This window comes from Populus alba, chromosome 11, assembly GCF_005239225.2.
Source record: "Populus alba chromosome 11, ASM523922v2, whole genome shotgun sequence".
Classification (NCBI taxonomy): domain Eukaryota; kingdom Viridiplantae; phylum Streptophyta; class Magnoliopsida; order Malpighiales; family Salicaceae; genus Populus; species Populus alba.
Window position 1 is genome coordinate 22,255,753 of NC_133294.1, and position 25,576 is coordinate 22,281,328.

General features: G+C 35.0%; 5 protein-coding genes and 2 long non-coding RNA genes across 11 annotated transcripts; 2 read left to right on the forward strand and 5 right to left on the reverse strand.

Annotated features, from left to right (window-relative positions):
- Positions 1–777: 777 nt before the first annotated feature.
- LOC118040804 (uncharacterized) lies at positions 778–4,860 on the forward strand. The gene is made up of 6 exons (XM_035047855.2): positions 778–954; positions 1,752–1,904; positions 2,273–2,366; positions 2,498–2,580; positions 3,144–3,297; positions 4,334–4,860. Exons 1-6 carry the CDS (start codon positions 802–804, stop codon positions 4,567–4,569), a joined length of 873 nt encoding a protein of 290 aa, XP_034903746.1. The 5' UTR covers positions 778–801; the 3' UTR covers positions 4,570–4,860.
- Positions 4,861–5,077: 217 nt separating this feature from the next.
- Positions 5,078–6,524, reverse strand: LOC118040805 (uncharacterized). 2 transcript variants are annotated; one of them, XR_004686197.2, is made up of 3 exons: positions 6,469–6,524; positions 5,410–5,599; positions 5,078–5,283 (listed from the first exon to the last, which is right to left on the reverse strand). It is a non-coding gene; the product is annotated as an uncharacterized lncRNA (long non-coding RNA). The 2 variants fall into 2 exon arrangements; XR_012171153.1 differs by having other exon boundaries at positions 5,410–6,524.
- A 1,029-nt stretch (positions 6,525–7,553) lies between these two features.
- On the forward strand, positions 7,554–11,983 carry LOC118040806 (alpha N-terminal protein methyltransferase 1). Its single transcript, XM_035047857.2, has 9 exons — positions 7,554–7,857; positions 8,102–8,246; positions 8,827–8,885; positions 9,006–9,125; positions 9,445–9,546; positions 9,991–10,045; positions 10,214–10,311; positions 11,122–11,281; positions 11,557–11,983. The coding sequence occupies exons 1-8, from the start codon at positions 7,579–7,581 to the stop codon at positions 11,245–11,247; spliced, it is 984 nt and encodes a 327-aa protein (XP_034903748.1). The 5' UTR covers positions 7,554–7,578; the 3' UTR covers positions 11,248–11,281; positions 11,557–11,983.
- Positions 11,984–13,664: 1,681 nt separating this feature from the next.
- On the reverse strand, positions 13,665–15,359 carry LOC118040829 (probable serine/threonine-protein kinase PBL12). The gene is made up of 2 exons (XM_035047875.2): positions 14,126–15,359; positions 13,665–14,036 (listed from the first exon to the last, which is right to left on the reverse strand). Exons 1-2 carry the CDS (start codon positions 15,357–15,359, stop codon positions 13,687–13,689), a joined length of 1,584 nt encoding a protein of 527 aa, XP_034903766.1. The 3' UTR covers positions 13,665–13,686.
- A 1,193-nt stretch (positions 15,360–16,552) lies between these two features.
- Positions 16,553–17,939, reverse strand: LOC118040807 (transcription factor bHLH52). Its single transcript, XM_035047858.2, has 2 exons — positions 16,924–17,939; positions 16,553–16,836 (listed from the first exon to the last, which is right to left on the reverse strand). Exons 1-2 carry the CDS (start codon positions 17,614–17,616, stop codon positions 16,633–16,635), a joined length of 897 nt encoding a protein of 298 aa, XP_034903749.1. The 5' UTR covers positions 17,617–17,939; the 3' UTR covers positions 16,553–16,632.
- Positions 17,940–18,750: 811 nt separating this feature from the next.
- Positions 18,751–21,952, reverse strand: LOC118040808 (uncharacterized). 4 transcript variants are annotated; one of them, XR_012171311.1, is made up of 7 exons: positions 21,799–21,952; positions 20,833–21,064; positions 20,685–20,750; positions 20,506–20,595; positions 20,369–20,425; positions 19,895–20,006; positions 18,752–19,771 (listed from the first exon to the last, which is right to left on the reverse strand). It is a non-coding gene; the product is annotated as an uncharacterized lncRNA (long non-coding RNA). The 4 variants fall into 4 exon arrangements; XR_012171312.1 differs by having other exon boundaries at positions 18,755–19,541; XR_012171313.1 differs by having other exon boundaries at positions 18,751–20,006; positions 20,854–21,064.
- Positions 21,953–23,643: 1,691 nt separating this feature from the next.
- LOC118040809 (tetrahydroberberine oxidase-like) lies at positions 23,644–25,576 on the reverse strand. The gene has a single exon (XM_035047859.2). The coding sequence runs from the start codon at positions 25,574–25,576 to the stop codon at positions 23,846–23,848; it is 1,731 nt and encodes a 576-aa protein (XP_034903750.1). The 3' UTR covers positions 23,644–23,845.

Here is a 25,576-nt window from a genome sequence, read left to right on the forward strand (position 1 = left end):
AATCCATCATAATATTACATCTATATTTAACCAATAAAAATAGATATAAGAGTAATATGTTCTCCTTCGTAACAAAATAAAATAAATAAAAATAACTCATGACAACTCTATTATGGATTAAATTATTTTTTAACACGACATCAAAAACAATGTAAAGGCATTGTTATAGCTTATGAAAGCATTAAAAAACATGAAGTAATTGTGATTATATTTTAAAGATCTCCATCAAAACATCTTTTCACTTTAATCTTTTAGTTAAGAACAAATCTTTTATGTTATGAGAAAGTTATGGTTTAACAACTTGCTCAATTCATAATATTGGGTCTATAAAAGCCCATACTAGGTGAAATAATATTGGGCCATATTTCTACTGGGCTATGAATCTGCAATCTTTTCATTTTGTGCATTTAAGATATTTTCCACCGGGAAAGGAGGCTATTAACTAACTAATAATTAATATTCACAAACTTCAAATCAGTTCCTAATGTATCATACAACTCTAAATTGGGTCCCAATACAAAATATTTCATCAATTAGGTAACAGATATGCCTTAGGATTTCCCAATTGGGTCATCAATTTCTAATAAGAAATTTCACCATAATTTTTTAAAAATACCTAAATGTTTTATAGCATAAAATGTGCAAGAGGATACTAACAAAATATTGATATAAGGACTCAATTGATAATTTAATTTGATTTTAGTGCTCAATTAAGGATAAAAATATAAGTTAAGGCCTCAATTAACATGAACTATTTAGATGTCTGTTTCCAGTTCTAAACAGTTAAAAAAAGAGAGAAGAATGAAGCTTTGGCTTCCAAAGTCCCATGCATTCATGGCCACACCATTGGCTTTCAGATCAATAAGAAGGGCTTGTTTTGCATCTTCTGGTCTCAAATGGGAAGGTGGGGTCTCTATGGTTCAAGGAGCTTCTAGAGGAATTGGCCTTGAATTTGTAAGCTTTTACTTTAGTTGTTTTATGCAAAGTTCTTATCTTTTGATTGCTTCAATTGTTTCTTGCATCTGCTAAAAATGGGTTGGTGTTTTTTTTGTAAAGAAAGATCTGGAGAATAATGTTTAAGTTAAATGATTGGCATTTGGTTCTTAATAATTGAGCTTAGATTTCTTGATTAGCGTAATCAAATTAACTGCATGCATAATTAAGTCTATTGATTGATATCTATCACATTGGTTGCTAATGTTTCTCTCTGTTTTTTTGTCATCATCTTAATGAATTTCTAGAGATCTGCTAGTTTTTTTTTTTTGTTTTTTTTTTTCAATTTTCCATCTGGCATTGGAAATGCGGACCATTTCCATGATAATCAATAAAAGGGCCTTCCTGTTTTTGGTTTTTGTTTATGGAAGAGAATTTTTGTGGATTAATTCATCCTTGGAGTAATATAAGAATGCCAAATCATTTTCCATGTCAGTTTTCATTGCCTTTTCAGCTTTAGTTAGTGTCATTGTTTTGTTGAAAACCCGTTGGACCAATCCGATTAGCTTATCGTGTGGTTGTTATGACAGTTTTCTTATTAGAATCCCGTTGGATATGAGTAGTAGACTTTATTTAAGAATATAACCATTCTCGTTTTTCTTCCGAGGTAGAAGTTACTATGTAATAAGTTGATTTAGTACTATTCTTGATGCCAACTGATTTTTGGGGCAATTAAATGACATAAACTCATATTGTAATTTTCATCACTATCTATTAATTCTGTGCGCAAAACTTGAATTGCTTACTGCCTGCTGCAGGTTAAACAGCTTCTGGAAAAAAATGACAAAGGGCATGTTATTGCTACTTGCCGAAATCCTAACGGGGCAACAGGACTTGTTGATTTGAAAAATAAGTTTGCTGAGCGCCTTAACATTATGCCATTAGACCTGACCATTGAAAGTACTATAGAGGTTGGTGCTCATTTTTTGGTTGATATCTCCTGCCTTTGTCCAGGCCAGAAGAAAAGTTTACCTCTGCCTTTTGTTTTGAGTCATCGTTTGAACTCAGTTGTCTCAGTTTTTTCTGCTTCCTGCCTTATGAAATTCTTTGGGATGACCATATCATTATTTTAAACTTACAAAAATGCTTGATGTTGGAATGACTCTTGTGAGATCAGAAATTTTTCTGAATTTCCTTTAGCATTTTCACAGCAATGATCTGGTGCATTAACACTTGTGTACCCTGATTAACTGCCAACTGCCAACAGCCAACATGCTGAAGGAAAGTGCTGTTATATTTATTTTTTCTTCGAATTTCCTGATATGATGTCGTATTTCAGGCATCTGCAAAGTTCATAAGGGAGAAATATGGCTCTCTGAACCTTCTGATTAATGCATCAGGAATCCTCTCAATACCAAATGTGTTGCAACCAGGTAGGAATAAAAGTTGAGCAGTATACTTTCACATCAGCATTGTATTATATTGTAGCAAACAGGAAGCTAGTCTTCTTTAGCCACTGTACTTAGGTAGGCAAAAGAATTGATTTCTTTTGTTTCCAGTGCAGAAACAACATTGAGCAAAGTAGAGAGGTCATCCTTAATGCTGGCTTATGAGGTCAATGCTGTGGGTCCTATTCTAGCGATCAAGGTACGGGGAATGCTGTTTTTAGTTAATGACTGATAATTCATATTGTGTGAAATGTCTTTGGAAGAACCTAGTTCTGCATTCATTTTGGCGTAGCTGTTTTTTCCGGTTAAGATCAGCTATATTTATGAATGCTGAAGTATCAAATGTATTGAAGTACTAAAGCCAGTCAGCTTTCAATAGTTTTTTTCTTTCAATACATAAAGCCAAATGCAGGAAGAATCACTTTTAACCTTTCTTTCATGAGAGAAAAGAAGTCTTCATTTTAAATTGGTCCTTGGATGAATGCATGAATCGAGCACAGAAAAGGAAAACAAACTCAAGCATCTGATTTTCTAGTGCTGTTTATAACTACTAGTAATTGTTATTAGTATTGAAAGAATAATTATTACAGGCACAGAAACTCCTTAACAGTGTTCACCTTGAAGAGATGCATTCGGATTTGATATTAGTATTATCAGGCAATGATAAAGTTGTTGCACTAGGGGTTTTTCGATTGCCTTTTTGTTTCTTCTAAGGGGGTAATGATTCACATGGAGCTAAATATTGTTGTTTTCCATTTGCAGCACATGTGGCCTCTTCTTAAGGCTGGAGGAGGCTTTGGAACTGAAAGGGATGTTGCAGTGGTGGCCAATTTAAGTGCCAGAGTTGGATCAATTGGAGATAATCATCTAGGTGGTTGGCATTCATATCGATCTTCAAAGGCTGCTCTAAATCAGTGTATGATTTCTTCCGCAAAGTTCCCTTGGCATGCATTTCTTGATTTATGGCTTCAATTTATCATCTTTAACTGTTCCTTAATCATTTCCACAAGCAATGAAATGTTGCATTACTGCATGGTTAGTCCTTTCAGATCCTGAGCATGTTTTATGTGAATGTGATAACTTGGCTTCAGCTCCTACCTGTCTTATTTTCTAGTACTGCAATTAGATATGACAAGAAGAATCATGGTTACTTTAGTGAAGACATCTATGTTGGCTTATGTTTATTTTCACCTCTGCAAGGAATATTTCATAAGTCAACTTTCAACACTTTTTTGAGTGCAACTTGGCAAGGAATCTGTCACGGGCACCGTTGCCTAAGATTTGACACTATTCATGCATGTGAGGTATGCCTTTTTTCTTTGTTTGGACCATCCAATGCACAGGCTACAGATGGCCTATGCAAAGGACATGCTTGGTGTCCTGAAACACAGGCATATCCAGAAGTTTTCCAGCCAAGTCTTTTTGAGGCAGGAAATACTAGTGAAGAAATAATTACTTTGTGAAGAAAATTTCTATGGTCTTCGAAAAATATTCTAAAAGATTCCCTGCATGGCATTTACTTTTGTTGAACTTTGCTGGATGTCACCTGGTTTATGATTTCTATGCTCTTCTTTCAAATATTGTGAAACCTTGCTGGATGTCACCTCCTTCATCTTGTCCATTCCACCCTAAAAATCATAAAAAGAAAAAAAAATCAGTACACTTTCCAGTCTTCACTTTCCTCTGACTAATATAATTCAGTTAAGTAATGTCTTAGAATCACTTTGATCAGCAGTCCTTTAAGAATATGCATATTCACATGAAGTGAATGAATAATACTAGGGCGTGGAAGCATGGTATCTTGGTGTGCATGCATGCATAAATCTGTTTTGGGTGGTAATAGTCTCGTTTAGCTTTTGTTATTGTTTCGTCCCATGCTAAAACATACACATTAAAGCAATCATTATTTGAATCTCTCTTGTGGTAATACTTCTGTTGGCTGATGGTAGCAGTGACAAAAACTGTGTCGGTGGAGTTTGCGCGAAAAAGGGATCCAATAATATGCATCCTTTTGCACCCAGGCACGGTAGACACAGATCTCTCTAAGCCATTTCAGAGAAATGTCCCCGATGGCAAGCTTTTCACCAAAGAGTTTTCAGTGCAGCAGCTCTTAAGCATCATTAATAATGCAAAGAGCCATGATAATGGCAAGTTTTTTGCTTGGGATGGCCAGGAAATTCCTTGGTAATTGGTTATTGTACTGAAATGAAGTCACTATTTTTGTTACCACGCAACTCGTATATGTCCTTACTTCGTTGATCATAAATTGATTTGACTGAGTGATCCATCCTTTTCCCTCTGTTCACCTGATGCAAAGTATGCAAATCCTCATCACGAACAACATGCTACCTCAAGCAGCTAAGTATGAGAATAATTTATTGGTTTCTTGTTTGTAACTTAATTTTTCCTAACATTGATCTTGTGGGTTTCGAAGCTATTGAATTGTGGGCTGGTCTGCAAATGCCAGCATTTCTTTTGATGTCAGTAATAAATGGACAATTGTGGCTGTCATTGGGCTTGGTCTTTAGGGCCATGTCAGATAGCTGGATCTGAAGAGCAGAATGGAACTACAAGAATGTCAGTATATTTTTGGTTTGATCTAGTTATATTATAGCACAACACTGCAATGCATGCCTTGCAATATGTCAAAATTTGAAGTTCAGCAGATAACAAGATCATAAGAGGAAGCAGAAGAAGAAATGAAAAGGATGAAATCTGAATCTAAAAAGCCAACTTGTTATGGTATCAAATCGCATGATTATTGAGAAACAAAGTAGGGTCTGGCTACAGACCACATGCATTGCCTTAAAGTGTTTATTCAACTAGCAGTAAATTTCAACTCTCCTAGAAACTCCTCTGTCACTGCCCGACTTCGATCCACTGTAAGAAATCCAAGTGAATCCTGCAAAACCAAAATCAAAGCATAAGCAAATCACCAGGGCCCAATTGATCATTTGCTAGTTATCAGTGGGTGCACAAGCTGTGAGGAGAATCAATGGAACCTATAAGGTAGCAATAATATACTTACGCATCACAGTTGACACTTGTAGAGACAGGGAATCCAACTTCGATGTTGCAAGCTCCAGGAATCTTGCTCAAGAACTGGTCCAATACGTTCTGATTATGTTGCAGGATAAAATTCAATGGAGTTGATGAACCTGGCAGGACTTTCATCACAGAGCTGCATATCTTCATATTGGTTTCACATATGCAAGCACCTAAGTAGTCATAGTCACATATTTTTCATCAAAACAAACAAGAATATACTCTAGACTAGGTTAGTCACTTGTGTTATCTAAATCCCATGATGTTCATCGTAAACTCTTCGTTTGTAAATTCCAGGAAATAACTTGACGCAGCCGAAGAAAACAAGCACAAAAGAATCTCAAACAACTAAAGCCCTCATTCATACTTAAATATGTCAATGGCTGAACCTTAAAAGAATCAAATAGAAGAAACAACATAAAATTCAAATTCAAAATGGAAATCCAGAAAATAAAAAGAAAATAACAAAACCGAATCAAAGAACATCATCCTTGCCACTAGTTTCATCCTTTTAAGACTAGTTTGAAGGACTTTCCAACACTGACTAGTTATGGACAATCAATTCTCTATAGAACTAAGCCTGTATAATCTCATGACCGAATTTAAACCTAATTCAACAAGGCATATAAAAAGCTACGAGTTTTTCTGTCCGACTAATCATCAGTATGGTTCAGTCTTTTCTTGAGCTTAACTCTATTATACTAGTCCATAAATAAGCTTGCTTAGGCTTTGCACATGATCCGGTTATAGTGTATTCACAATAAGCTGTTCATAACCATGAAACCCACCTAAATCCCTAAACTTTGTATGTTTAAGCATCCCTTTTTCATGTTTGCTTATCATAAGTCAGACTCAGACCACAATCTTAAAGATGACAGAATAAATTAGTAGACAAAATCCAAAAATTTATCATCCGCGACGCATAAATTGTCGCCATTTGCTCTCCTAAATTGTAAGAAGCATTGATGAACATGCCTCACATTGTATCTTCTATATTTTGCAGTGTCTCTTATCAATCAGTACTTGAATCAGAAGAACTTACCTCAGTACAAAGCCTGTCTCGGTTTTGGCCTCACCTCCATGTAATAAGAAAACAAAAGCCAGCACTTGAGGTCTCGGCCCAGCGGTTAAAGGGACTTGTTCCTTTCCTCTGTATCCTGGGTTCAAATCTCACCATGCACGCCTGTCACCCCTGCGGTGCCTTACATGCTTACTGGGTTTGCAGGATGTTCAGTGAGCCGTGTGATTAGTCGTGGTGCGCGCAAGCTGGTCCGGACACCCACGTAAATCAAAAAAAAAAAAAAAAAAAAAAAAGAAAAAGAAAAAGAAAACAAAGGCTAGTAATAACTAGTTGATGGCTTGCTACTTCTACTCTTGGCACCTGATTGTGGGTATCTTGATTGCGTGGTGGAATTTCGTACAAAACAGTTCACTGATTTCATAAGACTTATAGTGTGTTCATGGTTTTCCTACAAGACAGAAAATAAAAGATTTTTTTATGCCAAATACATTTTTGAAACGCAAATAAAAACACTAAATAACCTTTACTGAAACAAGCATGAATGTCAATCATCTAACAATTTACTGCAATTTCATCTTCAACACATAATTACATGCTAAAATACTTCAATTCACATGGAAGACAAAAAAAATTATTTTCGACTCATAATCTTATAGGATGTAGTAATTGAAAGAAGGAAAAACCTCATTTTAATACCTAATGCATGGTGATAATCTCAATTTTGTCCTAAAGCAATTTACATTATCAATTTTATCCTTAATACATCAAACATTTATCAATTTGATCCTTACATCTAATATAATCACATTTTAAAACCAGATCACATCAAATCTTCTTCAAGATACTTCAATTTATTGCATAAAAAATTGAAAATAGCATCAAACATTGATGGAAAAGATGTAAAGGAGTTAAGTTTTTGGTTTACAAAGAAAAATTTGTTAATTCTCCAAGAAGATACCTTTTCAATAGAGATAAATCCAAAGACTCTCAAACCTTTGAGAGCTAAAGTAAGAAGTTATGAAAACTATAAGGACTAAAAAACGGCATACCAAAAAATTATTGTTTATGACTCCCTTACATGGATTGAATTTAAAAAAGAAAAAAAGAAAAAGTCATGGATTGAATTGAATAATGCACCTAATTAACACTCATCCGTATAGATTTGGACCTTTATGCTATACCCAAAAACCCTATAAAAAATCCCATCTTTCCCTCCAAACCACAATTTACTGCCATCCCACGAGATTCCACAAGCACTACACAGCAGCTGCCATACAGTCTCCAATGGAAGCTGCGGGCACAGATTCCGATGGCCGTGAATTCAAAAATCCAGATGAAATGTGGTTAGAACACACTGGAGACACTAACAAGAAGACTCAATGGTACCGTGATGGTGTTGCTTATTGGGAAGTAAGTTTGTTTGTTTGTTTCTTTATTTGTGTTTTTTGAGCTCCCAATTGAGAAAGATGAAAGATTGATGAGAGTAATATAATGGGTTTTTGCTGTTTTCTGTTAAAAGTTTTGTTTTTTTGAAGTGTATGGGTGTGTTTTTGAGGACCCAATTGAAAAAAAAAATGGAAGTTTGATGCAGATATTAAAGTGGGCTTTTGTTGTTTTTAATAAAGTTTTGGACTTTTTGTGGTTTGGTTTGAAGGGTGTGGAGGCATCAGTGAATGGAGTGTTAGGTGGATATGGGCATGTGAATGATGCTGATGTGAAGGGAAGTGAAGGGTTTCTACAGACCCTTTTAGCTGAACTGTTTGTTGACGGAGGAATTGACAGGCATCTTGTTGCTCTTGGTATTCTTTTTCACTGTGTTATTGAGTATTGAATTTAAAGTAGCAAACTTTTGAGTTTTTTCACTGTCATTTGGTGATGGGAACATGTTTTATATGCGAAACACATATTTTTAATGATTCTAGTATTTATTTAGGTGGGTGAAGCTGAATTTTGCTTACAAGGCTGTCTATTTACATTTAGCATTTGGGAAAGTTTCATATACGAAAGGGAAGTGAATAGAGCGTTTAGATTAGTTGGTGTGCTACAGAATCATGACTAGTTTTCGAGTAAGAATTGTTTCTAGATGCTAATGAAGCTCATGTATCACTTTTGACATTTATAATGGTATCATTATGATAGCAATTGTCACTGAATATTGATGCTACTATGTGTTGGCTCGCTAGGAAAACAAAAGTCTCTGTATGTAGTGCCCGTATAACACACTTTGAAGCTGCATCTTGGTCATTGGATTCTATTGTGTCAGATATCATTTAATTCTTAAAAAAGTTTTAACTACTATTTCAAGATCATGAATCTTAATCAGATTAATTATTGGCCATGCACATCACTTGTCAGTACTCTAAAGTTGAAACTCTGCAGATTGTGGTTCTGGTATTGGGAGAATCACCAAGAATCTTCTCATAAGGTATTTCAATGAGGTAAGACCATTGATCCTTATGTCCATGTATATTACTAGATGTATGAACTATGAGTTGTTTGTGCCTTTCTAAAACTATAAATCCTGATGCAGCTCATTAATCTTTTCATTCACTTTCCAGGTTGATCTTCTTGAGCCAGTGTCGCATTTCCTTGATGCTGCCCGTGAAAGCTTGGTCCAGGAAAATCATATGGCATTGGATGAGCACAAGGCCACTAATTTTTATTGCGTCCCCCTTCAGGTAACACACTTTTAGATTGATTTGAAAGCTTGATTTGCTTTAGGATGAAATTGGAATCAATATAATTTAGTTTGCAGAGTCACAATGAATCAGTTATTTTTTTTTCAATATATAATTTTCCAAATTTATTTCTTTCCTACAGTATATTATACATTGAAAGGATTTTCCTAGTCACACTACATTCGAAAAGTACATTTAAAAGGTTGAATATAATGTGCATTGTAAATTAATGGCTATAGCCCAGCTTACCTTTCACTATTTTTTTCTTTGCTTTTGTTTTTTTCTTCAGTAAATGAAGTTTGCTTGCCTTTGCCTTTAGGAATTTACACCAGATGTAGGAAGATATGATGTTATCTGGGTTCAGTGGTGTATTGGGCATCTCACAGATGATGACTTTGTGTCATTTTTCAATAGGGCTAAGGTAAATCAATGTTGGCCTTGAGTTTAATATTTTAAATACCCAAACAGTTATAGTGTACATTTATTCATCTACAAGGAATGATTATGATATTTTCTTGAATTTTTGATTGTTTTGTTGAAATAACATGACTTGTCCTTGTGTGTTCATTAAGGACTGCATTTCTCTTATTTCGAGTGTTTATTTTGTATTTTACCAATTTTGTAGTTGCCATTTTTTCCAAGAAAATTATAACATGTACTATAAAAAACTAGTAAGATTTACATCTATCATTAATTAGAAAGAAAATCTTGAAGTTAAAAAGTCTAATTGCTTACGAGTAACTTTATCAAATACATGATGTTCTTGACTTCCACCATCTAGGTGGCTGGGGTTGCATTTTGGGGGTGAGAGCTTACATTTCCATAGTATGTACTGTCATTTCTTTAATTTTCATGCTGATTGCAGATTGGCCTCAAACCTGGTGGATTTTTTGTCTTGAAGGAGAATCTTGCAAGAAGTGGTACTTTGCTTCCTTCTATTTCATAGTGAAAAAATGTATTGGCCCACTTTCAATTTAAGATGATTCTGAAACCTTCGAAGTGCTTGATGTCCATAAAGAAAAGTGTAGTTGCAGTTGCTGCAAGGATCTAATGTTATTGACTTCTGAACTCAAACTGCATGTTTTCAGGATTTGTGTTGGACAAAGATGATCGAAGCATAACCAGGTCTGATTCATACTTCAAGGGGCTCTTTAGTCGGTGTGGATTGCATCTCTACAAATCAAGGGTTAGCTTCTATGCATTTTAACTTGAAATAGACAACTAAAGGTGCTTGTACTAGTTCACCTTATATGGCTTTCTATCAATATTCTCTACTCTTCCTACTCAATTCAGCTTCATTGCAAAAAGTGTAGCAATGTGAGAATGTGTTCCCAAAGGGACTCTTAGACAGTTAGTTTGATAAAACAGTCTATTTGCATCCCTGCACCACAGATGAAGTTTCTTGTTGTTAGTTTAGGTGGGGAAATAGCTCGTGAGCTTTAAGTTGGGGCACAAACAAGTAATGATGCAATGCTTTAAGTTGCACCCCAACAGATATTAGAGGATTGATGATCAAAAATTGCACTAGAAATGCCCAGTGCAGAACTGCAATTTGGCAGCCCATTTTTGGACCTGACAGTATGGGTCAGCACATATTTCTGGTTAGCTGTCCTCTACTAGCCGCATCAATCATTATTGTAACTGATTTTTAATCTATGTGTAATACAGAACTTTATAGCTGTACTTGTATTTACTAAAATTTGAGATTTATTTTTATTATTTTTAATTGAGTAATTTACCAATTTGAGTTTTGAGTAGGGGAAAAAAAATAAAATCAGATTCGTGTTCGAGAGCTCTCCTCTCTCCCTGAAGCCATGTGACCTGACTAGCAAAGTTTTCACCTCTAGTTAGCAGTATCCGAGGTCCTAGCTAAATATAAAATAAAAAATCCTGATGGTTGAGCAGAGATTTCGAGAGTGAATTGCTGCTTCTACTGCACACCAAAGAGACTTTGCATTGATGTTGTTCATTTGATTACTTTCATTGGCTTAATCAGGAACAAAAGGGACTTCCCAAGGAGCTATTTGCTGTGAAGATGTATGCTTTAACAACTGATATTCCGAAGAGAGTCATTAAGGCCAGATCCAAAGTTCAAGCCAATCGACCTGGGATAATCAAATGAAAATAATTTCTCGAGCTTTAAATTGTTGCAAATGGTGAGTACCTACTCCTATAGAAACAAATGTCTGTAACTTAAACCATTTGAGATTAGATGGTGAACTTATTTTTTCTACATTTTTAACGAGTTTGAAATCCTCTTAAAAAGATGTCTGCAGCTTCTTCTCATCAGTTTAATTACAATATCTAAGATGTTATCATTGCCATGACATGCTTTAAAGTTCTGCTTTGTTTTCAACTCGCAAAATCGATTGGTATACTGTGACCTCCGTGAAAGAAACTGACAAACATTTATTCACTGCTTGTTTCTCAGTTGGTCAAGGGGGTGCTACTGCAGCATGAAAGCCTGTAATTTGGGATTCTAATTTGGCTTAATGAATTGACGGGCTGGAGACAGGTGCTTTGATAGCTATCTTTGATTCTGGCTTGGTGAACTGACCAAATTCATTCCTGCCATTGTTGGGTGAGGAAGTCACCTTCAAGAGTATAATAGCTGATCCGAGATGGGCTGGTTAATTTAGAGTCTGCTAAATGTTTTTAATACAGAACACTGGATATTTCAAGATTTTTGTGTTCCTTTGACTGCTAGATAGAATGGTGTATCACCAGCTTAGCGTTTTTGGGTGGGTGTAAGTAGCCTCCTGCTGGAAAATGATAATGAACTTGCTGCTGGAAAATGGAATGAACTTGCTGCTGGAAATTGAATGTTGAATTAAAGAATAACAAGCTAAACTTTTGCACGTCCTGTTTGTTTTTGTTTGTATTTTAAAAGTGTTTTTGAAATTTTTTATTTTTTTTGATATTTTTAATATTATTCTAATATGCTATATCAAAAATAATTTTTTAAAAATAAAAAAAATATTATTTTAATATATTTTTAAATAAAAAACATTCCAAATACTCATTTATAACTAAGATAACACCATTAGAGATGCTCTACTGCAGCCAACAGTGACTCTTAATTACAGTCAGAAACTGACCTGGCCGCCAAGGAGTTTGAACTTCAAGTTCTTATCTCCTTGAAATTTAATATTTTCAGTGCCCAAAATAGTTATAATATTCATTTGTTCCACCACAAGGAATGATTATGATATTTCGTTCAATTTTCTCGCTGTTTCGTCGAAATAATCAATGTTTATATGTATTGAGGGACTCGATTTCTCTGCATTTGAAGGCTCAATATAAATTCCACTACGTTGTAGATGCATTTTTGCTAAGAAAGTTATGACAAACTTTCAAATAATTACTAAGATTTTAGAAATATCAGGCATTCCTGACCAGCTGGGGGTTCTGAGTAATGAAAGAACTTCTACTTCATCTGTGTTGTTTATTTGTAGAGAGTTTATAGCTGACAATAGGAAACAGGACTAGAATTGCCCAGTGCATACTTGCAACAGATCTAGTTTAGGGAAGCAATAGGTCACTGTTAATCCATGGATAATTAAGTTAATCTGGGTTAATTATTTTAGTCAAAATAATATTGTTTTATTATTTTTTTTAAAAATCATTGAAGTTGATCTGATCAGTTTTTTTTTTTTTAAATCATTCAAGTTATCCAAACTCAAATTTGGTTGGATCAACTATTATATTTCATCAAATTAATATTTTTTAGTTTAATTTAAAACTCTTAAGCTTCAAATAATTGGTTTTCCATGTTAACCTGCTTAGCTAGGCCGAGCTAATAAAGTATGCCTGCAATAACAGCAGAATAGCAGCCCATGTTAACCTCGCTAGTAGATTTTTCACCTCCGGCAAGCAGCCTCCTAGGTCTTAGCCAAAGATAAAATGAAGACTCCAGATGATCGAATAGAAATCTTGAGATTGAACAGCTAGTAGCCATTTATTTACTGCTTAATTATTTCTCAGTCTGCCTAGGGGTGCTATCAAAAGGTTGTGTGGCTTGATAACTTGTACTTTGGGATGCTAATGTGGTTTGGTGAATTGAACCTTGGTGGTTATGCTACTTTGCAGCTGGTTTGGGCAATCTGCATCTCATGACTAGAGTCTGGACTCGCCATTGCTAGAATCCTTTCCTACAACTGCAGTCACGAGGAAGTCATCTTCAAGACCATAGGTGTGTGTTCGATCCATTGACTGCTACATGTGATGTTCTTTGACTGTATCACCAGTTTCAGATCTTTTAGGTCTGGGTTTCTGCTGTTTCTGCTGCTTACTTTGTTCATCTTGTTTTTTCCTGTGGAAACTTTTCATCAAACAAACGAAAAGATGCCTATTCTTGTAATGGTTCGAGAGCTGAGGTTGCATCTTCCATGTTTTATTGCAATATAATCATTAAAAAACAATAGCAAATGCATCTGCTTTCAAAGAATATATACGATACACTTGAGTTCTAACACATAGTCACTTGCAAATTTTGCAGCTTATAGAATCTGTAATATAATTGAAACTAGTAATTAAGATCCAAGATGTTATCAGATCATCTTCATTGAACATGTTTGTGTCCTTTACCTCCATCTCCATGAGATCTTTTATGGTTCTGGGGCGCTAATTCCAGGCAAGACTCATAGACTTTGTTTATCATATGGGATATCTGATTCAGGCTTGGATGTTTGCTGATTGATTGGTCAGTGCACATCAATCCCAGTTCTATTCCATGTTTAGCTTGATCAAACATATTTTCTGGCAATTTCATTCTTGCATCAATCACTTTGTGCAAGTTTTCAGGATAATTATCTCTGACATGCTCAATCAATCCAGCCTCACCTCTCTCAAATTCCTGTGACCTCCTATTTGTTATGATCTCTAGCAGAAATATTCCAAACTTGTGAATTTCTGAAGCACCAAGAAAATTAGATATCAGTCAAGCAAACCATACAAAAACAAGAGAAATAAGGGATAGCTATGAATAGGAGAGCACATACTTTTGTTGTTGCTGTATTGATCTCCAACCTGAAACCTTGAAAGGATTGGCTCATGATTGTCCGCGAGCAACACACTGTTTATCCTGAGATCATACACCACTTCAGGCCAATTTTCCTGCAAATAACGCATGCCGTCCACCACCCCAATTAGTATCTTCAACCTTTGCTTCCATGGAGGAGCTGAACCTGATAGCCACATCTCAATAGTCTCTCCATCTGTCCATTCAGTAACAATGGCTCTCTGATTTCTGGTTCTGCACCAACCTAATACTTGAACTAAGTTCTTGTGGCATAGTTCAACAAGAACCTTGCACTCCTCAACAAATTCCTTGCGTTTCTCCCTTGAAATGCAACCCCTGTAAATTTCAATCCTGACTTGAGTACTGTCTCGCAAAGTTCCCTTATAAATTTCTACTCCTTCACTTCTGACCATCTGGTTTTTTCTTGAAAACCCGTTGGTTGCTGCCCTTAGCATTGACGGTGTAAACTTGTGCTTTCTTTGAAACATTCTTGGTAAGTAATCCGGCCTTTGAAAACACAGCCATCCAAAGCAAACCGCCATTAGAATCACAGAGATTGGAAATCCAACTAGTAAAAGTATGGCCTTGATTGTATAGTTCCTGTCACTTGGAAGGATACCAGAATGAATAAAACTTGAATCATTAAACCTTTTGAAAAACTGAGAATCTGAGATTTTACTCTCTGAAAAATAATTATATGACAGGTTGAGAAATGTAAGGTTGGTAAGAGGAGCAAAGCTCTCGATTGGGAATTCGCCAGTAAGGCCATTAAGGCTCAAATCAAGAGCCTGGATTTGGTCACAACATATAACTTCTTTAGGAAAACTACCCTTTAAAGAAATGTTTGACAAATCAATGGAAAGAACGGTTAAAGGGCAGTATTTCCAAAAGAAACTGTATGACAGGTAGAGAGGTGCCATCTTCGGCCTGTTTCGCAGGTCTATGTGGTCGAAAGAATGGACACAATTTGGATTCTTTGACTCATTGCAAAGATGGCTTGCAACAATGGTGAACTTGAAGATTTCTTTCAGGTCCATAGAAGAGGAGTTGCAGTATCTGAGAGAAGGATTGTGTTGACAGTTTTTCATGATTGTGGTGTTGAAATCTGATGGGGGTTGCAAGTTTGCAAGGTCTTCTACTACGGATCCTGAGATTGCTGAAGAAACTGTGAGTGATAATGTTGTGAACAGAAGGAGAAAACGTGGAGAAGCCATGAAAGAAGTTGAGAGAAGTCTCTGAAAGTCAGATAGATATCCAAAATTTCAAGCGGTTTGCACGCATTTGCAATGTGGAAGTTTTAGAAGGTTTATTATTTGAATTTGTGGTGCCAAATTTGGTGGTTACCATGCCAGGGAGAGGACAAATGTATCTCATCAATTTGTTTTGGGTCAAATATTTAAACAAAAATTCAAACCTTAAATGATTTAGGTGAAGTAAAATATTCTTCTATAGACTCGATACAAGTAAATTAGAGAGTTGGACATAGTTTTAGTGGATTAAAAAAATATTCAATGATATTATAACAAAAAAAAAAAAAATATCAATTTAGTTTTTGATACATGACGCGATAATTTTATAACACTGTTTCCATTAAAAAAAAAAACTGAAGTTTTGAGCATTCTTATTAACAAAAATTCTTACAATATGATTCTTGTTTACACATCATTGAGACTTTGGTTTATAAAAGTTAACTTAGAAAATCTGTGATGCATAACTTAATTTGTATCAGGCTTTATGTTTAATTAGAAAAGATTGAAATTTTATTAAACTGATCATGTTTTTATTGACTTTACAAATTTGATTTGTCTTTCATCATTAATAAATTTATTTGCATGAATCAAACTATAATTATTAAACTCAATCAGATTTAATAATAAAAAATTTGTGATTTGAAGATTAACTAGAATTTCAAGTTTAATAAATAAATATTTATATAGTAAAACTCGGTTAATCTAACAAACTTGATAAATTAAAAAAATAATGTAATTTTAATAAAAATAATTTATCTGAACTTTATAATTTAATCCATTTCCAAACAAGATTTGATAATGATAATTATGAATACTTGTTATGATATTTTGTATTAAATATATTGTTATTATTAATATAGCTAACGTATTTTTTCAATAATTAGTATTTTTTTTAATCATATACACAACTTATGTATTTATAATTGTGGTCAATCATCAACATCAACATTATTAATATTTTACATCAATTAAAGGAAAACTCTTTAAATAAAGGAAATTAATCAATACATTTCATGAAAACAAGAAATTTACAAGAAATTGATAAAATTAGGACCTAAAACTAGAAGGAAGATTGACAGTCAGCACCTATTGCTAACATTACAACAAGGAAAGTTAGCAATTAACAACTAAACTGAAGATAATTAGAGCTGGAAAAAAAATTATCAACAGATTCTACTTAGACATGAGCAAAAAAGCACACAAAAAATGCACCCTTGACTGATCCAACTGCTATCAACTATCCAAGCAATTGATCCCCCAACAACTGATCAATCTCCTCAATGATCAAGGGTTTTGATTGGATTTGACAATCGTTAGCAATGGTTTGGACAAAATCTCTTGGAACCAAGCATTTCTCTTCTGAGTACAACTTCTCTTGAATTGTTGGAGACGTTACAAGGAGAGTTTGAAGTTCCTGTGTGTGCATTGGCCCTTTGTTTTCCTGTAACATTTATTTAACACAAAGGTTCTAAATCTGAAGAACATTTTCAGTACCTGCCAAGAAATTTGAAAGAGAATGAGATTTTACCTGAGTTGACCCCATGAGTTCAAGAATTCCAATTTGAGCCTGCAAGAACTTGACATACTTGGAAGCAGCTTGGAACATCTCTGCAGTGTTCATCTTATGCCCACCAGGAATAAACTTTCCAAGCTCCCGTGTCTTCTCGGTTATCTTCCTTCTCCTCTCACGCGCAGCGATGCTCTGTGTAGACAAGCTCACTCCAGTACTTGGTTTCTTTGAATTCATCACACTCTGATCAGTCCTCCCAACATTAAAGGTTATTGGAACCTGAAACTTAGGTTCCGGGGCTGAGATTTCTGGAAATAATTCTGGGAGTCCTGGATTGGGATTCGGAGCATATCCTTCGAAGAAATTCGGTTCAAAAGTTGAGTTGAAATGATCTGTGTAGGTTTTTGGGCGTTTCGGGTAGTGGTAGGACTCAAAATCTTGGAGAGGAAAGATTTCGGGGGAGAGAGAGATTATGTTATCTGAAGGAGAAGAGAAGTATGGGAGGAGATCGGTGTAGCTATCCGAGTAAACTAGCTGCTCCTCAACCTCATACAAAGGGTTGATGAAAGCATCTGAAAACATCATGTTGTCATTGCAAGCAAAGAGCTGATCATTTCCCATCTCCATGTCGCCTTGTGGATATTCTGTAAACTCTTGAAGGCTGTGATGCTGAAGCGATGAGCCCAAGTTTGGACAAAAGCTTAGAGCCATGGAAGATAGAATCTAGAAAAGAAAAAAGATCACAAACTCCATCAGAATTTGGGAAATCATAAGCTAAACAGAAAGTCTATACTAATTAGAGTACAAAAGCCAACAAAAAGCAGTTACTTATCTGAATTATGGCTATCATTCATGATAAATGTATCAGTTGTCATTAACTTCAACAATTAGTACTAATTACTAAGCTTGAGTGCTGCTAGTTATTGCAATCAATAATAAAAAAAACCCAACAAATTCTTGAGTGAAAGGAAGACAAATAGGCCGGCGAACAAGCCTATAGCTCAACTAGAACATAGATCCATGTCCTCCTCATCTTCAGAGATCTCGAGTTCGAACAACAAGAAGACACATGAAATGACAAGAAGAAATAGCGTGGAGAAGCATAACCCATTTGCGCATAGGAAAAAAAAAAAAAAACACAGAGAAGAATTGATAGAAGCTGAAGAAGAAAGCCAAGAAGCTAACAGCTTAGAAAAGATCAAAGGAAGATAATATTATACAGACAAAATCATGGGACAAAAGACAAATGTAAGATACTTAAGAAAGACAAATACTAAATATAAAAGGAAATCCACAAGACATTAAGAGATAAAGAAACAGAAAGATACGGTACCTGAGATTAAGATACTTGTAGATATAATATTGTCTTTTTGAATTCAGGTAGACCTAAAGTCACTCGCTAACAAACCTTATCAAACTAACACCTAACAGGACACAGAGGCAAACAGCTTGAAAAGTTGAAGACTTGCTGAATATTGTTAACTGTGTGAGTGAGAGAGAGGGGGAGAGGGAGAGGAGTGGGGGAGTGGGAAGTTAGAGTATTTGTAGGAGATTAAGGGGGGGATTATGGGTGGAAGATGTAGTAACCAACTCCTAATTATTGGGGAGCACTCAACTATTCTTTAGCTGCAAGCTAGCTAGGGTTTCCCATTTGTTCTCTATAAACCGTTACTTTGCATGCATGGCGGCTGCTATATTTTACTACCTCATTACTCAACCTTGCAGTTACTCTTGATTTAATTTGTTTCGCTTCAATGATTAATCGGTAGTAATAATTAGTAATATTAAGCATAGTTTGTTTTTAAGATAATAGTATATTGAAAAGTTTATAAAGCCAAAGCAAAATATGAAGACATGATTAAAAAAAAAAAACAAATTTAAAGGGAAAAAAAATCTACTACAACCAAAAAAAAAAATCTACTCGGTTAATCTAGAAGTTTCAACTTCTAAACGATATTATTTTTATGTTATTGTAAATAATTTATTAATTTTTTTTGAAATTAATCCTATCAAGTCTCATTTGAGTTTATCCCAATCAATCAATTTTGATTATATTAACTTCTAAACAGTTTAAAATAAAACCACCAAGCTTGATGTTGGTTAGTTACCTGGTAACGACTCGTCAATACAATTTTGATAACTTTAGTGATTTCAATTAATTAGAAAAGAATAGGGCTTATGCAAAATATTTATCTTCCTAGTTAAGGCTGCCTAGAATATATACGTGACAGGTTCACTAGAATTCCCATGCTGAGAATTGATCGCCACGTGCTCTCAGTATACATGGCCATTGTCCTCGGTGTCTTTGACTCCCCAGCGCTCTCATATATATGGCCACCGGCCGTTGAATTCTGAAAGCACATCCAGTCATGTGAGCCCATGACCAGTAATTGCAAAGATCCAGTCAACGCTCAAAGCCATGGTCGAATGTTTGTGTGCGCTCTGACCATGGCGCCTTAGAGGTCATGATGGATATGTTTCTGGTGCCTTCAGATTTCTTTAAAGTTCTGCAGAAAGTGCACATATAAAAGACTTGGGATTTGCTTCTCTCCAAGGGCACTGTGTATAAAACATGGAATTTATGTTGTTCAAACATGAGGTTCATTGCCCTTGTAGTGTTCAGACATGCCTCTTTGCTGTAAAACATTTATACTGTTCAGTTTGTGGCCGAGAAGTGTAACGAGAAATGGGAAAACTGTATAAAAGAGAGTAATAACACAACGTGTTCAAAACACAACAACAAATGTCATCCTGCCTATCTGAAACAAAATTCCTATAAACTTGTCGGTAAACAAGGTTGAAGAAGAGTTGAGTCTACAAAATTGTTTACAGCTGGGAAGAAATCAAAACTAGGAACCTGAGATACCTACACATAATTAAGATCAAGCATTGGAATTGATTTTGCTTTTTTTTTTTTTGGTCACCAGCATCAGAAGATAAGAAAATAATGATAATGAATAAAGGACATGTTTAATTAAATGTAATGCACCTTTAATAGGAATTCAGGGCTCATCAATCAATGAATGAAGCTGCTCTCGGAATGTAGAAATTTTGTCTGCCTCAACAGCCACTACCAATTCCATTGGCTGGTAATTTTTTAGCTGTAAAAATTAGCAAACATTTTTATTTTTAAAGCCATCACAAGTAAATTTCCAGGGGAAGCAATAATGCACTGCCAAAAGACTTGGTCGTCTACACAGCACAACAAAAACAAATGGAGGTTTGTCTACGGTGACATAGTGGCATTTAGAGGTTTTTCCATCCAGGGAACTTGAGCAAAAGAATGCTGTAAACAACTATGCGAGGAAATGAAGGCAAGAGTTTAAAACATAAATTTTACTAACAGGAGTTCCACTGGTTCTATCTTTAAGTTCAAAATCACTAGCATTCAGTTTGAAGTTGACTCTGAAATACAATCACCAACATAACCCCTTTCGAGATATAATAGCAAATTACTACTTGCCTCATGAGCTGTAACCTGCTCGTCGTGATAAGGAAAGTTGAAGGACCATGAACAGAGCTGAAATGTGATATATAGGAAACAATCAGTAAAAAGAGAAGAGGCATGACGCTATTATAGATGTCAAAAAGAATATATACCTCGTGAAAAATTTCATCTTCAGGCTTAACGTATATAATTGCTTCCTCACAATCAATACTTAACCTGTTTTTCTTGTCTGCATTCTTGTGCTGGTCATGATAGATGAGTGTTGATTTAAGTAAAAGGTAATGGAGGCACAAAGAGAGAGAGCTGGAGGAAGAATCTGGGGCAAGCAAACCTTTTAAATTTTGCTAAGTAGTAGATATGACTTAAAGAGGAATGAATTCTGGAGCTCCTCCGTTGGCTTCAAATAAACAAACAAGAAGTTAGCTAGACAGGAAAAGTTCTCTCTTGCATGTACAGAAAGAGATATTTATTAAGCTCACCCATCCCATATTTCATCTAACCTCATCTTCTATAGCCCATGAGACTTCATCAAACACAGCATCATAAAAAGGTGAAAAAAGCTGGTGTGGAAGATTAACAACTTGTTGAGAGACCAAGAGAATCACATTGTGTGCTTGCTCTCCCAAAAGAACTCTCAGATCATCTTTTATGCCCTTTCTCTTGGCATACTGTGAGCAGGTTCTCCTTGAGCTCTGCGACACATTTATGATCCTAGTAATAGCAAAACATGTTAGCCAGCACAAACTGAAATTTAACAGATTTGAAGGGATGCTAATTATTGGTTAATAAACTGGCACCAATCACCTAACATACCATTCAAACCGGAAAGGGCAGTTAACAAAATTGGTAACAATGTTAGGTTTCAAATTAAGATAATTCAATGTTGTAGCCACAGTCGGGTTCAGGTTTGGGGATCTTTACAAAAAACAAGAGGATCAACACCTCATAACTCACTAAATAATGAGGGTAAACTTGCCACAATGATTTGTCAAATTTTAATTGACATGAGATTAGCCATTGAAACTGAATATAGAAAAGGGTGGGAGGAGCATCTCAAAGAGCAAGTTACTTGCCTTGTATCTCCCCAAGTTTAAGGGCAGAAACAACAGAGAAAAGTCCATTATCTTCATCATCCTCAATTTAAGATTAAAACTAGACTTGAAATGCCCAAAACAACACAAGTAAAACAATTCAACAGCAATGAGAAAACATTGTACTAAGCTTAAGCTATAAATTCCATCACAACAGACAAAACAGAACCAACCCAGCAAACAATGTTCTTATTTCATGTCAATTGAAAAAAAAGCACAGACACAAACATAGCAAAGGTGAAATCTTTGCAAGCTTAGTCCTAACCCATATCGTCAAATCCTTCTCTTACAAAGAAACGAACTTTGTGTAGCATCAAAGAAAAGGCAACATAAAATGAAAGATGAACAATTTACCTTATCAAAGACAAGTTTGTCGAGAGACAGAACGTTGCAGTATGCTAAAGCTTTGATCTTTCTTCATTGTTTGGGGTTTATGAGAGGTTTTATTGTTCTCTGTTTTCTCCTCTCTCAAAAGTTTCAATCTTTCCTATGTTTACTTTACTGGGCCAAAGACAAAGTATCCACTTGGCCTCAGCTGCTGATTGGAAAACTATTATCAGTGTACTTTGGTCAATTGCTTGTTATTTCTAATCGCAGTTATTTCAGTGCAATCCTCAATCTATCAATTTAGCCCTTACGTGTCATAATTACCGATATTAATTAATTTCTTAAATAATTAATTAATCATTTTATTTAATTTCTCAAAATGCATGTGTAAAAATAAAATAAACTAAGTAGGCAATAACATACTATGAAAAAACCATTTTAATCTAATAGTTTAAGGTTTATATTATCATGTATTTAATTTTTATCAAATAAATAGGAGATGATGAGATTCGAACTCGTGATCGTTTGGTCATTAAAGCTCTGATATTATGTCAAAGAATCATCTCAACCTAATAGTTTAAGTAATTAAGTGAGATTTTAGAATATAATTTATATTATTCTCTAACACAGACAACCTATTAATAATTTAAAACATGTTTTCTACCTCACTACATATATATTTTTTAAATTTGTTTTGATAAAATAACACATATAAATAACAATATTATAAATAAACGGTCACAAATTCAAATGAAAAATAAGAAAAAAAATTAAAATATTTTTAAATAAAAAATATTTTTTAAAATATCTCATATATCATAGTACTAAACATAGTCATTATATTTTCAAGATTTGTGTCATCTTGGCGTATGATTGCTAGATGATGCGCTTCGAAATGCCGAACCCTAGATGTGTACCAATATCAACTCACCTGCTTCAAACGTGCCACATATATTTTTGTAAAAAGTAATTGTTTTTTTTTTTCAATACAATATTTTTTTTATCTGAATTGATTTTTTTTAAAAATTACCTTGGTTATTTTTGTATAAATCAAGTGACTTGATTATATTAAAACAACTCTTACATGATTTAATTTTAAATTTAAACAAGATAAAAAAATAAATCAAGAGATTTTTTTTTATCAATTTTATCATTATAATTTCTTTTATCGATTGTTTAAGTTTGTTTTTGGATTGACCAATTCAATTGAATTATATTAAGGTAAATTTTATATAGTTTAATTTTAAATTCAAGTTAAATAAAAAATCAAGTAATTTTTTTTTAAATTAACCCTGAAGTAATTTAAATAATAATATTAAATAATTATTCATAACATGAATATTTTTTATTATATTCAAAATTTATTTTGATATGATCCGTAGCCGTTGCACAGACATGTAAACTACCGCTTCGTAATCAATTATTTGCCTGATAGCCCATTTAGGGTGTGTTTGTTTTTGCTTTTGTGGTTGAGGTTGTGATTGGGTACAACCCATTTATGCACAAACCTCAACCACAAAAAACTATTTTTTTTTATTTTTACTTTTTAATGGGTCCCACACCTAAATCTCAACCTCCACCTCAAATACAAACACACACTTAGAGTTAAAAATGACAACTTAAATCATTGTATGAAACTGAAACAGAAAAGGCCCTAATTTCTGCTAGGGACTACTCCTCCATTATGCTGTTCACATATTTTCCTATTATTGCAGACGTGAATGGATGAAGGAGAAAATTGAAACCAAGGTCCAAATTGATATAAACCAAACTTATGGGATAAAACTGACACCCTTTAAACCCTAAGGGTAAAGGGGAGGATTTCGAATTTTCATTGAAGAGAAGCGTATAGGCTCCCGTAATATGAAGTAATGAAATACAAAGTAAATCTTTATTTTATTTATTTATTCACACATAATCTTCATTAGAATATATGCAGTAATCTTTTATGACAAGTACACATCTCATGGCACAACACGATACAAAGTAATTCTTTTACATACGATAAGCACATCTTTTATTACAAATCATATCTTATATCTATAAATACTCAGCAATCTTTTAGAATGTACCATTACCAAGATGAAAGAGGAGGAATGCTTTGTTCATTTCTGAAGAAATTAGCAGCGTCAACTGCAGTCTTCACATGCACCAACCGGTCGAAGTTGTTCTTGAAATATTTGATACCCCAAATGCTTGCTTGTTTATAACTTGTGTTGCCTAGGTTGTCCACCCCGAGGTCAAGATCTCTATAGTTGACATATGCTCGTCGGGGGTTTTTCGAAACATAAGGAGCCATGTAGCTGTAAAGCTCTCTGATCCAACTTGTATACTTAGCATATGCCTCAATGCCTTCTTCATTCCAGTTGATTGCATAGTGAATTTGGTATAGAGTTCCGGCTCTATGAGGAAAGGGAGTGCTGGACTCTGCAATTTCATCCATTTTTCCTCCGAAGGCAGTAAATTGCAATTCAGCCAATTGGTCATCGACTTGGCTGAGCCTTTCCCATATTCCATCCAATGCAATTTCAGGTATTGGTTCCCTAACAAAGTCACTTTTTCCTTTGAAAAAGGTGTTGGAATATCGAGGAATCCTGCTAAGCAACACATCCAAGGATGAATTTCGGGGAAATTGAGCAGCGTAAACCGTAGACTCGATCCAACTCATTTCAATGCAATCTTCTTTCACCAAACCAAGCTCGGGAAAGCTCTCTTGCATCAACGAAAGAAGCCTATCGACTCCACCAAGAAACAAGGAAGTGAATGCGGCTTGTATCATTATCTTTCCTTCTTGATTAGAGTTCGCTCCCCATATGAAAATTCTTGAGAACAAATCATCGTCGAACTTTTTGATCGCATATTGCCATCGATGAATGAGTTTTGATGCATCTTGTTTTGTTAGTATTCTTGTGACATTGAATACTGTCACACTAGCTGGAACTGGAACCAATTCTAGTTTCCATGCAACAACTACTCCAAAGGTATTACCTCCACCACCTCGAATAGCCCAAAATAGATCTTCTCCCATTGATGCTCTATCAAGGATTCTGCCTTTAACGTCGATTACTTGTGCATCGATTATATGATCTACAGCGATGCCATATTTACGCATGATCATGCTAGTTCCTCCTCCGCTAATGTGCCCACCAGACCCCACTGTAGGGCAAACACCTGCTGGGAAGGCAAGAGTTCTACTTTTCTCCGCGATTCCGTAGTAAACTTCGCCTAGAGTGGCCCCAGTTTGAATCCATGCAGTTTTACTTGCAGCATCAACAGTAACTGTTCGCATATTGATTAGATCAATGACCACAAAGGGTACTACAACCGCAACATAGGAGAGACCCTCATAGTCATGGCCACCACTTCGAACCCTAATTTCCAGGCCATGTTTTTGGGAACACATAATGGTAGCTTGTATGTGAGCTACATTCAAAGCTGTAACAATAACAAGTGGTTTCGGGGTTTCACTTGTGTTGAACCTGAGGTTTCGTATGGAAAACTGCAAGACTGATGAATATGAGGAGTTGATTGGTGTGTAAATGACCTTAGAAATGGAGTTAAAGTTTTGAGACTCAAGGCATTGAAGAAAATCCTCATGACGGTCAGCTGAAGCTAACCTTGAGAATGAAAACAGAAAGATAACTAGGAAAGGGATCATCAAAGAACTAGGAGAGTTCATGATTCTGATAATCTTTTGTGCACACAGAAAGGTGCTAGAGGCTCCCTTATTTATATAGTTCTTAACGTGCTTGTTTGTGAAATTCTTTTGCCCCACATATGGAGAAGATGGTGACGTTTCAACCAT

Coding starts and splice junctions, on each gene's coding strand:
- LOC118040829 (XM_035047875.2), bottom strand. CDS start 15,359: ATGGCTTCTCCACGTTTTCTCCTTCTGTTCACAACATTATCACTCACA. Junction 14,037..14,125: donor TCAATACAGCAACAACAAAA/GTATGTGCTCTC, acceptor TTGGTGCTTCAG/AAATTCACAAGTTTGGAATA.
- LOC118040807 (XM_035047858.2), bottom strand. CDS start 17,616: ATGGCTCTAAGCTTTTGTCCAAACTTGGGCTCATCGCTTCAGCATCAC. Junction 16,837..16,923: donor AACTCATGGGGTCAACTCAG/GTAAAATCTCAT, acceptor TAAATGTTACAG/GAAAACAAAGGGCCAATGCA.
- LOC118040804 (XM_035047855.2), top strand. CDS start 802: ATGAAGCTTTGGCTTCCAAAGTCCCATGCATTCATGGCCACACCATTG. Junction 1,905..2,272: donor CCATTGAAAGTACTATAGAG/GTTGGTGCTCAT, acceptor GTCGTATTTCAG/GCATCTGCAAAGTTCATAAG. Junction 2,581..3,143: donor GTCCTATTCTAGCGATCAAG/GTACGGGGAATG, acceptor TTCCATTTGCAG/CACATGTGGCCTCTTCTTAA.
- LOC118040809 (XM_035047859.2), bottom strand. CDS start 25,576: ATGGTTGAAACGTCACCATCTTCTCCATATGTGGGGCAAAAGAATTTC.
- LOC118040806 (XM_035047857.2), top strand. CDS start 7,579: ATGCACCTAATTAACACTCATCCGTATAGATTTGGACCTTTATGCTAT. Junction 9,126..9,444: donor TTTATTGCGTCCCCCTTCAG/GTAACACACTTT, acceptor CTTTGCCTTTAG/GAATTTACACCAGATGTAGG. Junction 10,046..10,213: donor GGAGAATCTTGCAAGAAGTG/GTACTTTGCTTC, acceptor GCATGTTTTCAG/GATTTGTGTTGGACAAAGAT.